At 43.3% G+C, this 14486-nt stretch overlaps 1 protein-coding gene across 1 annotated transcript in view; it reads left to right on the top strand.

The window, feature by feature from the left end:
* The window catches only part of LOC112258342 (E3 ubiquitin-protein ligase RNF43), a 158057-nt gene extending 148241 nt beyond the window's left edge, over positions 1-9816 (top strand). Inside the window, exons 3-8 of the mRNA XM_024432662.2 lie at positions 3538-3612; positions 3785-3919; positions 4548-4649; positions 5701-5974; positions 6150-7763; positions 8098-9816. Of these exons, the coding sequence (XP_024288430.1) occupies positions 3538-3612; positions 3785-3919; positions 4548-4649; positions 5701-5974; positions 6150-7763; positions 8098-8123 (2226 nt within the window). The 3' untranslated portion in view covers positions 8124-9816. The remainder of the gene's footprint in view (positions 1-3537; positions 3613-3784; positions 3920-4547; positions 4650-5700; positions 5975-6149; positions 7764-8097) is intronic.
* Positions 9817-14486: the final 4670 nt, after the last annotated feature.

Genomic DNA, 14486 nt, shown 5'->3' on the forward strand with positions numbered 1-14486 from the left:
AACTTGTGATAAATGGTTTAGCTGAGTGATGTCTTCACCTGGATTTGTGGTGTGTGTGTGTGTGTGTGTGTGTGTGTGTGTGTGTGTGTGTGTGTGTGTGTGTGTGTGTGTGTGTGTGTGTGTGTGTGTGTGTGTGTGTGTGTGTGTGTGTGTGTGTGTGTGTGTGTGTGTGTGTGTGTGTGTGTGTGTGTGTGTGTGTGTGTGTGTGTGCGTGTGTGTGCGTGTGTGTGTTTACCTCTTGGCTCCCTGCCACCTGGGGCTTATTTTAACCTGCTAGACATTGTTTAGTGTTGTGTTTGACCTGGATGATCAGTTGTTTCAGCTTGCGGCTCCACTTCATTAAAGACATTGGCAGCCATTCATTCATTCAACCAGGAATGCAACCCTCTTCACAGCATGTGTTGAGACATTGATGAAAAGGTTGATCTCAATGATTTATTCAGGGACACTCTTAAAATGCCTTTGGTTATTGTAGAGTACACCAACTTATTCTTATTCAGAAAGCTATATTTTCCCAACATTGGGGAATATGTATGTAAACATAATGCAAACCTCATAGAACCTTTCAGGACAGGGCCCATATGAGCTCTTTAGAAAGGGAAAAGGCTAGGGATAGAAAAGGCTAGGGATAGATACAAATATCGGTTCACCAATATTATCGGCCGATATTGGCCATTTAACGCTTTATCGGTATTGGCCGATAATAAATAGGATGAAAAAAGGGAATCTCATGCTTGTCTGAACACTTGGGGCCATTCTCATGATGTCATTATTGTCACGATGTATGAAATCAACATTTGAAGCATAGTTATTGGACAATTGCTCTTTTGGATGGCAATTTTACATTTTATTCATTTGGCAGACACTTATCCAGAGCGGTTAAGGTTAATTGCCTTGCTCAAGGGAACATAGACAGATTTTTCACCAAGTCGGCTTGGGAATTCAAACCAGCGACCTTTCGGTTACTGGTCCAACACTTAATCACTGGGCTACCTGCCGCCCCAATTTATGAGAATTCTGTTTGGGGAAAAATTACACTTTTTAATTTCCCCACTGTAAAACAGTACATTGGCAGATATATCGGTACGGAAAGTTTTGACCCCCAAAAATCGGAATCAGTATCGGACCCCAAAAAAAGATATCGGTTAGGCTCTAAGATACAGGAGGTGCTGGGTCAGTTGTGCCGTAGTGTATGTTCTGTCCTCCGGTTTCCACCCACTGGACACACCACGTCATTTCAACATAAAAATGTTTGGTTGAGACATTGATCAATGAGATTTCACCCTTTATTCACCCACTCAAAAAGACAGCCAGAAGTTGATGCTTTCAACCATCTAAAAGTGTAACCAAATTCCAATGTTAAAACAATGTCAGATTTGGGGGTTTCGTTGTCATCTGAATGTGTTATCACTGCGCTTTCAACCATTTATAACCAGAACCAGAACAATATTGACTGTCCTTCATGTCTCTAAGTAATGATGGACTATCGTTTCTCTTTGCTTATTTGAGCTGTACTTGCCGTAAGACTTGGTCTTTTACCAAATAGTGCTATCTTCTGTATACCTTACCTTGTCACAACACAACTGATTGGCTCAAATGCATTAAGAAGGAAAACAATTCCACAATTAAAACTGGGAGTTGCAGCAATGAGACAAAATCGAGAGGAAAAAAATAATAGGATCAAATCAACCTTTATTTAATGTTTGGTTTAATTTGGTCCAATTCTTTAACTTAGATCGAGAGAAAAAATAATAATAGGATCAAATCAACCTTTATTTAATGTTTGATTTAATTTGGTCCAATTCTTTAACTTAGATGTTTGATTGAGATGAATACGTGAATCCACCATTCCAAATGACTATTTACTCATTTGTAGAAAAACTGGAATTAAGCCAGACTAAGTCAGTGTCTCAACAGAAACACAGATGGGACTAGCTAAGCAGAAGATCTCCTTCAAATGTTGATATTTGGTTGTGTTGACAGTCAAACACAATTTAATATCCAGTTTGTCTACAAATTCATTACTGAGATAGATGTTGGATTCACGTCTCCATCTCAACCAAAAATCTAAACTTAAAGAATAGGACTAAATCTAATCAAACTTTAAATGCACTTTAAATTAAGTTTGATTGGATTTAGTCCTATTCTTTAACTTAGATTTTTGGTTGAGATTGAGACGTGAATACTACATATTATTGATTAACTTGAAGATTCAATTTGAAATCAACCAAAGCTTGAAACCCTAGTCCTTGAATGTATTGTCTGTTTTTAGTTGAACCGTGGGTTGAATTGAAACAATAGCTGTTGATGACTTTGAAAACGCTATATAGGCCTAAATACTATCATCGATGAAATACGATTTGTAAAGTATGGTTACATTTCATTTGCTCTGTTAAACCTACCCTTTGGATTGACTTCGATGGCAATAGTGAATATATTTAGAACTCTCAATAGTTATTCTCACGATAGCACATCGGGAGTAGTCAGTGACAAATATAAAAGCTGGGTTGGGTCTGGTTAATAAAACCCTTGATGGGAGACTAAATTAATAGTTGTACATCAACTCTCCAGTAGGAGGTGCTGCCCAGCCTATTTATTTTTTCTTCTGATAGTGAATATAACGTTGAAGATCTGACGTTGTTCAAAGGTACAAATGTAACATATTTGATACAAGGTTTGCCTATGTTGAAAATTGGATACAATGATGACATAATCCTGTGGTTGAAATCTCACACTCAAAACAACAGTGATTACAAATCCAATGTATTTTCCACGTAGATTCCATGCCACATGCTTACGTTGAAACAACAACTAATTTGTGCCTAGTGGGCAGTAGTGTACTCTCTGCTTCCAGGTTCCCCAGCCCTGCTGCTCTGCTGCCATGTTTGTTTTGGTGTGAAACTGGAGATGGCATACAGTCCTCCCTCAGCCCACGTTACCACAACACAGCCCCTCTCTGCCCTCTCATTGCTCTCTCTCTACCCCACCCCTCCACGTGCCCTGCAGCAGGCACCTCTACCTTCTCATGTGTTCTCTGTCCATCCCTCTCTCCCTCCAACTCTCATTGATTCTTATCTCTCTCACTCCCCCATCTCCTGTCTTGTTCGGGCTTAACAATGTTATTATGTGTGTCACTGTCAAGCAGAGGTGTACTCCATTAAGAATAGTGCTTGTGCTGTGCAGGCTGCAGTCTTTTCCCATTCAATAATACTGTGTGTAGTGGGTTGTCTAGAGCCAGCCAGGTTGGGATTGTGTAAGGAAGAAGGGCTGTAATTTGACTTTGTTTGGCATTTGGAGACAGTGGGGTATGACTGCCATGTAGTCTTGACTATGCAAACCATGTACAGTAGAAGATTACTACACTGCTTCGAAATACAGGGGAGTTTTGTTTTGCTCTCTATTGTGAGATCTAATTGTGAGCTTTTCATTTTACCTTCTCTCCTTTCTGTCTCTTCCTCCCCGCTCTCTCGCGTTCTTTCTCCTCTTTATAACAACATGTTATGTTAACAGTCATCTCTCCTGTGTCGTCTCCCTCAGGCTCGCCTGGCACTGGAGAGAGGTGCTCAGGCTGTCATCTTCGATGTCACCGACGACAAAGACGCTGCTCTCGAGGTGAGGAATGGTGGAAACCGTCAGAGAGAGCAGAGGACAATAAAGTAGCATAGCCTGACCTGACCGAGAGAGACAAAATTGTTTTAGTGTGACTGATTTATCAATGATTCATTTTCTGTCTTCCCCTCCTCTATCCATTGTATGTCTTCCCCCAACACACACACACGTGTAGCTGCATGAGTCTGACTCCCTGCCGCTTCCGGTGGTGCTGGTGAAGGCTAAGGATGCTGAGGAGCTGATGGGACTGGTTAACAAGAACGAGGAGGCTAGAGTCCGCATCGACATCAAAAAAGAGGACCCAAAATGGGTAAGGAACAAAATACACACATGCCGAATATCACATATTATTATTATTATTATATAATAAATACATGTTTTCTATTTATTATATAGCCATATATTTGTATTGTATTTATTATTATTATTATTATATATATGCATATCAAGAGACACATAATGGAAGTTGTTCGTTACATTCCCTCAAAGGTCCGCTCTAAATGCATGTCTCTGTAACGGGATTCTTCCTGGGAAGGAGAGGCGGACCAAAATGCAGCGTGGTTATAATTCATGGTTCTTTAATAGCGAAACTATACATGAATAAACTACAAAACAAGAAATGTGAAAACCCAAAACAGTCCCGTGTGGTACAAACACTGACACAGGAGACAACCACCCATAAAACCCAACACAAAACAGGCTACCTAAATATGGCTCCCAATCAGAGACAATGACTAACACCTGCCTCTGATTGAGAACCATATCAGGCCCAAACACAGAAACAGACAAACAAGACATCCAACATAGAATGCCCACTCAGATCACACCCTGACCAAACAAAACAGAAACATAAAAAGCAAACTATGGTCAGGGTGTGACAGTCTCCCAATCTCTACTATGAAATAGTAATAACATTCACTCTTTCTCTCTCTTTCCAGCCCCACTATGATGTTGGTATCTTGCTCACTATAGTCCTGGCTATTCTGGCCATCGTTCTGATCTTTGCATTCCGGTACCGATGCAAGTCCAACAGAACCTGGGTGAGTCAGTCAACAACACATACACTTTACACAAGTCTCAATAAAAAAAAGCCTTTATCTCAGCAAAATGCAGCCATCTTAAAGTGGTTTAGGTCTGGGCCCGGGTTGCATAAAACATCTTACTGTTTCCCTTAATGCATCATTTTCCCTTACCTAAGGGAATTGTTTAAGGGTGTTGCAGAGAGCCCCTCAAACCTTTCCTTAGGTAACGGCATCATTTTACAGTAGTAGGGTTTTACAGTAGTTTGAAGGAACATATGGCAGAAAGAGTCTCTGGTGACTATGGAGACGACCTGATTCACTGACTGAACATCTCATCAAAGAGATGCATTTTTGGGGGAGATCTCAAAATAGAATTTCTACATTCAAGACAGGTGAAACAAATTGATTCAGAAGATAAACACGTTTATGTTAGTTACTTTTTTCTCAGCTATTACTTTCTATCACATCAAGTGAACCTTGAGTAGCTAGATAGATAGCTCACCAACAGCTTTGTAGCCATGGATTGTGCACCTTACATTGTTTAACTAAGTAGCTGGCTGGTGGATGTTTTCCTTTTGAAACCAGGGCAGAGGAAAGCAACATGTTGGATTCACCTCTCCATCTCACCCAAGAATCAAAGTTAAAGAATAAGACTAGGGCCTCCCGAGTGGCCCTGCTGTCTAAGGCACTGCGTTGCACAAATACTGTTTACATTGATATCCATACTGAATGAAGCACTTAAGGGACCGCATGGGCACCCTTAACTTTTTCACTTCATTTAAAGGGAAAATTCACCTTAATATGTTTTGTGCAAAACTGACTTAAAGTTAGGGAGACTTGAAGCAAAAAGATAAGGGGAAAATTAACTTACAATGTTTTATGCAACCAGGTCTTGTACTCTAACTGTCGACCAAACACAAAAGAAAGTGTCCACTGTATATACAGCTCGAACATACACCAGAAAACCCTCAGAGAGGAGCAAAATGTGAACTTTGAGACATCTCAGTCAGTTCTGAAGTCCAAGTTCTCTAACCTCCGTCCCACACGGCCTCTTCCTCTATGACCACAGGACTCAGTCCATCAGCAGACCATGCGAGCCATCAGTCGTCTGGAGACGCGAATGTACAGCTCTCAGGGCTGCGGGGGCTCACAGCGCCACCGTGGAGGCTGGGGGTCTAATAGCAGCTCCAACTCCAGCCCCGTCTGTGCCATCTGTCTGGAGGAGTTCCTGGATGGACAGGACCTGAGGATCATCTCGTGTGCCCATGAGTTCCATAAGGAGTGTGTGGACCCCTGGTTGTTGCAGCACCGCACCTGTCCTCTCTGCATGCACAACATCATGGGTAATGACATCGCATGACCACTAGGGGACGCCTACAACAGGCCTTAGAATGGGGGAAGCACAAGACTACTTTACCCACTCTTGAGCACAAGTACATTTTTCCACAAAAAAATCCAGTTTTATAAACTGTGTGTATGTGTAGTCTGCTTTACTGTGTGTATTCCTATGCTCCACAGGTACAGAGCTGTCACGTCAGCCCCAGAGGAGCAGACTGCAGCAGACCCCCGAGCACAGCCAGGGTTTCCTGCACCCCCACCCCTACCCACACGCCTTCCCCCAGCATCCCATCCCCTTCTCCATGAGGCCTCACTACCCCCGTGGCCCCTCCGGCCCCTACCCCTCCCTGAGCCACTACAGCAGCTCCCCACCCCTGGACCCCCAGACCCTCCGCTTCCTCCCTAGCTGGCCTCTTGGCTCCGGCTGTGGATACATCCACCCTACAGAGGGCCCCGGGAGGCCTCACAAGGCCGGGAGCAGCTGCAGGACGGCAGGTCACCCTCTGGGGTCCCACTACGGCCCCAGGTCCCACCGCTCCTGCCACGCCTACCGCTCCGGCTGCCCTGCCCAGCGCAGCAACTCCAGTTCCAGGCTCCACCACACCCCCTCCTTTGCTCCCCGCACCTCCGAAGGGGGAGCCCATAGCCGGGGAGCCGAGGGAGGCAGCTGCTCTGGGGGGAGCTACCGGACGGAGCGCAGTGGCTACCTGGCAGATGGGCCGGCCAGTGACTCCAGCTCTGGCCCCTGTCACGGTTCATCCAGTGACTCGGTGCTCAACTGTACCGACGTGTCCCTGCAGGGTGTGTATGGTAGCTGGTCCACGTTCCGCAGCTCCCTGAGCAGTGACTATGATCCGTTTGTGTACTACGGGCCGGGTTTGGGACGGACAGGCCGCAGGGACAGCATGGAGGCAGGGGCCCAGAGACCAAGGTCCCTGGACTCAGTGATGAACAGAGACAGAGGACGAGGGAGCCCTGAGGAGCAGCCGCAGGCTGTGTTTAGCCACGTCCACTACCACCGCCACAGACACCACCACTACGGAGAGGACGGGGAGCGGGAGCACGCCCAGGGACAGGGGCCAGGCAGGGGGTCAGACGAGGAGCAGGGGGCTGCTGTTGCTATTGGCTCTGGTACTGGTTCTCCCCCGGCTCTGGACAAGGACTTCCCAGTGTGCCCTCTGAAGCACAGCCCCTGTCAGTGCCCTAAGGCAGAACACACAGACAGTACGGAGGTCCACGGCCACGGGATAGAGGGTCAGGACCATGAGCTTAGCCTCAGCCCCCCGTCAGGCCCCCCTCCTGCCCTGGTAGCACCAGCACCCTTAGCAGCCCCAGCCCCCTGCTGCCACCAGGACCACGGCCGTGGAGGCCACCCCCACCGGAGGGCAGACCGGCTCGGCGGCTGCGTCCTCGACGGCCCCTCGGTGCTCTTCCACCAGAGCCTGGAACTGCAGGATGACTGTAGCATCCACATTCACTACGGCCAGGGCCCCAGCTACTGCTGCCCCCCGCCTGACCTGCCCATGCCTGTGCCTTTCATTCTGGACTCTGGGGGTATGGGGGCCCTAGGGGGCCTAGAGGACTGGTCCTGCTGTGGAGGGCCCCACCATGTAGTGTGGCAGAAGCGGGTGCAGCAGGCCCACTCTGAGCCCCAGTTGCTGGGGCCAGGGATGGGGGGCCCTATGGACAGACCCCCGCCCCCATGCAGCAGGCGTCACCACGGTCACCACAGCCCAGCGCATGACCGCAACACAGACTTTTGTTTATACTGCCAAACATTACACAACAATCAGGGTGGGTGTTCAATCAGTCCTTATATTATAGCTACATGTGATGTGAACAGCTGCTCCCGTATTCTAACTTGAATGTGCTAGTATATTCTATGGCTCTATCGCACTTTCTGCGATTCTTTGCGTCTAATCACCGCCGAATCAGACAAAATGGAGGGAAGTTTAATTGAATTACATTTTGGGAAAGAAGGCAAGGAGAGAAGATGCGATTAATCGAGGAAAGATCATTTAGAAAGATGCCCATTTGTGTTATTCTTCCTGTCATCCTGTGTGTCATATGAGTGTCTCTGTGTGTTAGAGAGGTAAAGTAAACCTATTGTCTGTTTCTCTCCCTCCAGGATCAGAGGAGGAGTCCGGTGTGTGATAACTAACTAACTCGAGAGGTGCATCCCCAAACTCACGCTGCTACGTACACAGGAGCCGGAATGGACAAACACGTCATCGGCGGCCATCTTTCTCAAGTCTTCAAAATAATTCCACATGAAATACCTGCATTCAAACTACACTTCCCAGAATCCCCCAGTCAGTGCTGAGTTACATCTGTCAACAGAGATCAAAATTAGTTAGATTATGATTATTTTGAACATTTGTTTCTTTTGACCATCAAATCAATGAAAACACAAGTCAAGTAGAGACCTGAAATTGCTCATATTCGTTGTTGAATTCAAGTATGTCAATGTGTTAGATTTAGACTTTTCTTGTCGCTAAGTGGTGTACTTGTTTCAAGATGGAGACTGACTGGGAGATGCTGGGAAAACAACTCCTACATCACAAAGGGGAAATTTGTTTTATTCTCTTCTGCCTTGTTGTTTTGGATTGTAAATTACACAAAGAATTAAATACCGACATAATATTACAAGTTCCCAGTTTGCCTTAGTGACCTCTAGGAATTCTCTCTGCTCAGGACTTGAGGCTTGATTCACAGTACGAAACTCCCCTACTGTTTCTCTCAGTAGAAATCACATGGACAAATTGGATATCTAATTCCTTGAGTAGTTAAGCACTTAATCGATTATATTATGAGGTACTACTCAGTAATACTTGATTTTCCCTCATTACCCCCATAGATGCTCAGTTGGAGGTTTCTTGCTCTTTCCAGCCTGCCTCAAATCAGATTCAGAAATCTTTTCCAGTGGCGTAGGTATCGCAAAGGTACTCAGAGCTACAGAAAAGAGCCTAGAAGCTTCTCTCTGGGCAACCTGCCCCATTGGGGGAAAAGTTATTTTCTTAGCCGGCCTTACAAGCAGTGTGTATCCTGAGACGTCACTAGAGGCTAGCATGGGGACTTGTGTTGGTTAATTCAATTATGGCAGCTGCTTCCATCACATTTTGTTTGCTTTGTGTTTCGCTAAAAAAATGTAGTCTGTAATTTTGAACCAGATTCACTGAAATGTGTTATTATTACAAGCTATTTTAGTTTTGCTCATGTCATTTCTCATGTTGCCAGTGGTTACTTATTATGTTTGATCTGAGTGCTGATTTTGTGGCCAGTGAAGGAGGGAGGGGTCCACCAGACAGACCTGGGTTCAAACTGTATTTGACATCTTTCAAATACTGTAGCTGTGCTTGATTAAGCTTGCCTGGCTCAATGGGACAAATGTAATCATCCCAAAAGTGCAAACCCCACCCATCTGGCATGTACTCCAGTCAGGCTAAAATATGCAAATGTTCCAAGTATGTGAACAATTTCAAATACTATTTGAACCCTGGTAGGTACTATTTGAAATACTATTTGAACCCTACCTCCAGAAAATCACACAGTGTGAGTGAAACTTCGCTCAGCTCAGGAAGGACATCCGCCATGTCTCCTGCTCTTCACCCCTGACCTCTAACCAAATGTCCTAGTACATGACCCAATCAATCTCTCCCTTCCATTTCCCAAATACCAGCAGCTAAAGCTCAGCAAGGGTGCTCTTATCTTGGAACATTACAGCAAAATATTGTATACAGTGCATTCGGAAAGTATTCAGACCCCTTGACTTTTTCCACATTTTGTTACATTACAGCCTTATTCTAAAATGGATTAAATAACAATTGTTCCTCATCAATCTACACATAATACCCCATAATGACAAAGCAACACAGGTGTTTAGAAATGTTTGCAAATATATTAAAAATAAAACAGAAATACCTAATTTACATAAGTATTCAGACCCTTTGCTATGAGACTGGGGGCTCGTGAGTGGCACAGCGGTCTAAGGCACTGCATTTCAGTGCTTGATGAGTCACAACAGACACCCTGGTTCGAATTCAGGCTGTATCACAACCGGCCGTGATTGGGAGCACAATTGGCCCAGCGCCGTCCGGGTATGTCCAGTGTAGGACGTCATTGTAAAATTAGAATTTGTTCTTAACTGACTTGCCTAGTTAAATAAAGGTTAAATACAAATTTAAAAAATACTCAAAATTGAGCTCAGGTGCATCCTGTTTCCATTGATCATCCTTGAGATGTTTCTACAACTTGAATGGAGTCCACCTGGGGTAAATTCAATTGATTGGACATGATTTGGAAAGGCACACACCTGTCTATATTAGGTCCCACAGTTGACAGTGCATGTCAGAGCAAAAAAAACAGGCCATGAAGTCGAAGGGATTGTCTGTAGACAGGATTGTGTCGAGGCACAGATCTGGGGAAGGCTACCAAAAAAGGTCTGCAGCAATTGAAGGCATCCAAGAACACAGTGGCCTCCATCATTCTTAAATGGAAGAAGTTTAGGACAACCAAGGCTCTTCCTAATGCTGGCCAAACTGAGCAATCGGGGAAGAAGGACCTTGGTGAGGGAGGTGACCAAGAACCCAATGGTCACTCTGACAGAGCTCCAGAGTTCCTGCAGCAATCCACCAATCAGACCTTTATGGTAGAGTGGTCAGACAGAAGCCACTCCTCAATAAAAGACACGACAACCCGCTTGGAGTTTGCCAAAAGGCACCTAAAGGATTCTCAGACCATGAGAAACAAGTTTCTCTGGTCTGATCAAATCAAGTTTGAACTCTTTGTCCTGAATGCCAGGCATCCCGCCTGGAGGAAACCTGGCACCATCCCTAGGGTGAAGCATGGTGGTGGCAGCATCATGTTGTGGGATGTTTTTCAGCGGCAGGGACTGGGAGACTACTCAGTAGTCGGAGAAAAGTACAGAGAGATCCTTGATGAAAACCTGCTCCTGAGCGCTAAGGACCTCAGACTTGCGAAGGTTCACCTTCCAACAGGACAATGACCCTAAGCACACAGCCAAGACAATGCAGGATTGGCTTTGGGACAAGTCTCTGAATGTCCTTGAGTGTCCCAGCCAGAGCCCGAACTTGAACCCAATCAAATATCTCTGGAGAGACCTGAAAATAGCTGTGCAGTGATGCTCCCCATCCAACTTGACAAAGCTTGAGAGGATCTGCAGAGAAGAACGGGAGAAACTCCCCAAATACAGGTGTGCCAAGCTTGTCGCATCACACCCAAGAAGACTCGAGGTGTCACACCCTGATCTGTTTCACCTGCCTTGTGCTTGTCACCACCCCCCACCTGGTGTCTCCTGTTTGTCCCCATTATCTCCTGTGTATTTATACCTGCATTTTCTGTTTGTCTGTGGCCAGTTTGTACTACCAGGGCTCAGGCTAAGACCCAGATGCAGACACAGGATACATATAGTATGAGTCTCAGAGTTTATTATAGTACAAGGGGCAGGCAAAATGGAAGTCAAGGCAGGCAAAGGGTCGTAATCCAAAAAGTCAAGGGGTCTGAATACTATCCGTATGCACTGTACATAATTACTATGTAACTGGAGGAAAGTCATGATAATTCATAATTCCTTCAACTTTGGGTACATACATTATTCACTACCTTGTAAAAACAAATAATGATTCAACGTACAATTATAAGGCAACCAGCTTCAATAGGATTGTGAGTTTGCTCAACCAAAATTGCATTGAGCAAACTCACAACAAAAATTTGGTTGGAATTTTATGGAGAAAACTCACAATCCTATCGCTGCTGGTATCCTTACAATTGTACGTTGAATCAGCATATATTTTTTTTTTGTTCACAGTGTACCAAACATTGACTTAACAAAGATGTGGCCTTTTATGAACTTAAGTTAACTTAAATGGAAGCCTGGTGAAACATCCTAGAAAAAAACCCTGGGAGAAAGAGAAGTCTTGAAATGTGTGTAGTTATATCCCCCAATATATTTTATTTCTTCGTGAAAATGTGAAAGGAGACTGCATTAAGACAGACAGTAAACATGGAGCCTTAGTTTTTAATGGAATAAACCTATTGATCCCCAGACTATTTTCAAAAGAGCTGGAAGCACTTAAACAGCCTTGTCTGATCTAGTAACACTCTGAATTTGTAATTGAGATAAGTCTGTCTATGCTATTTACTTCATTGTGCCTTCTGGATTCACTTTTCAAAGGGTTAGTTGTGGGATCAAAGGTTAGTTGTGGGATCTGCATTCACTACTTCCTGTCAATGGGTTGAAGTTTATTATGATATAAGATCAGCAAATTACCTAATACATTAAAGCTCTTGTTATTTTACCAAAGAAACACAGTTTTGAATGCAATCAACCTGTGGCTTTTATTCCTCCTCCATCAAACTTAAACCCAAGTAAATGTGTTTTACCTAACAAGAGAAATCTGAAAATGGAATCGTATGCAGTCAAACAGTGGAAAATCATGGATTACAGCTTCATATATATCGATACCTCGTTTCTAATGTTTTTTGGAGACAGCTTCTCTTGCTAATACTCCAGGTTGTGTTTCTGTTATATATATTTGTGTAGAGAACAGTCCTAGATAGCCTGGTTAAACCAGACTGAACACTGCACTCACCATTGTTTCCCTTGAAACAACAGTGAAACATTGCAAAACCTGTCTGGATTCCAGGTTACAGTTCCCTAGCCTTAGCTGAAATGACTAAATCACAACCAACCAGCACTGGAATCCACAGCCAAACCAATATTTTTCAGTAAAAACTGAAATCAAGGCATTATAACTATGCCAACGACCAGAACAAGGAAATATAAAACTTAAATTAATCAAACATCTCTGAAATGTTTGGGGCGATTTTATTATCCTCTTTAGGGTTGTTTTTTGTTTGTGTTCATTGTTTTGTTTTTTAACGCATAATGAGCTGAAACTGCCTTTTTTCTAATAGAGCACAATCCCGATAGAAATTTAAGGGATCTGTCAGTATATTTTGGATACGTTGTGTACAAAAAGAGAAATACAAAAACAGAAATGAAATAAAGTGTTGTATTTTATATATAATAGAACATTTCAATATGGTGATATGTCACTAATATATTTATTTACTAATATATTTATCCATTTTTGTCCAGGTCCTGAAAAAGAATGCATGGTTTCTGTATAGAAACGATATCTATATGAAACTAAGTGCCATCACAGATGTATCAACATGGCTTCATTCCAATTATATGCAAATAAATTATTTTGAAATAAAACCTCTGGTGCTGATTATGGTCTCAATTTTATGATCTTCATCTTCAAAATGAAGTAACTATCTGACAAATCTCATTGTAAGACTTGGTCATTCCATTTCCAGTCATCAGAAGTATCATGTTGGCACTGGCAATTATGTAATTGACAAAAGTACCAAACTTTGAATTGGTTCTTACTTATTGAATTGGTTCTTACTCCGGTCAAAGATGGAAAGCTGGTGCATGTTATCACAGTGATTATACAATGAAGAAATATCACAGAATGCTTAGTAATTGCCTTCAACAACTTGTCCCATACATTTCTCAAAATAGGTGCTAAATCTCTTAGCAAAGCTAAGAACATACAGTAGAACATAGTGGCAAGAAAAGTATGTGAACCCTTTGGAATTACCTGGATTTCTGTATAAATTGATCATCAAATTTGATCCAATCTTCATCTAAGTCACAACAATAGACAAACAGTGTACTTAAACTAATAACAAACAAATTATTGTATTTGTCTTGTCTATATTGGATACATCATTTAAACATTCTCAGTATAGGTTGGAAAAAGTATGTGAACCCCTAGGGTAATGACTTCTCCAAAAGCTAACTGGAGTCAGGAGTCAGCTAACCTGGAGTCCAATCAATGAGACAAGATTGGAGATGTTGGTTAGAGCTGCCTTGCCCTACAAAAAACACTCACAAAATTTGACTTTGCTATTCACAAGAAGTATTGCGTGATGTGAACCATGTCTCGAACAAAAGAGATCTCAGAAGACCTAAGATTAAGAATTGTTGACTTACATAAAGCTGGAAAGGGTTACAAAAGTATCTCTAAAAGCCTTGGATGTTCATCAGTCCACGGTAAGATAAATTGTCTATAAATGTATAAAGTTCAGCACTGTTGCTACTCTCCCTAGGAGTGGCCGTCCTGCAAAGATGATTGCAAGAGCACAGCGCAGAATGCTCAATGAGGTTAAGAAAAATCAGCTAAAGACATACAGAAATCTCTGGAACATGGTAACATCTCTGTTGACGAGTCTATGATACGTAAAACACTAAACAAGAATGGTGTTCATGGGAGGAGGGCACCACTGAAGAAGTTATGCTATCCAAAAAAGACATTGCTGCATGTCTGAAGTTCGCAAAAGACCACCTGGATGTTCCACAGCGCTACTCGCTAAATATTCTGTGGATAGATGATACTACAGTTGAGTTGTTTGGAAGGAACACACAACACTATGTGTGGAGAAAAAAAGGCACAGCACACCAACATCAAACTTCATCCCAACTGT

This window comes from Oncorhynchus tshawytscha, linkage group LG09 (assembly GCF_018296145.1).
Source record: "Oncorhynchus tshawytscha isolate Ot180627B linkage group LG09, Otsh_v2.0, whole genome shotgun sequence".
In the NCBI taxonomy this organism is placed as follows: Eukaryota; Metazoa; Chordata; class Actinopteri; order Salmoniformes; family Salmonidae; genus Oncorhynchus; species Oncorhynchus tshawytscha.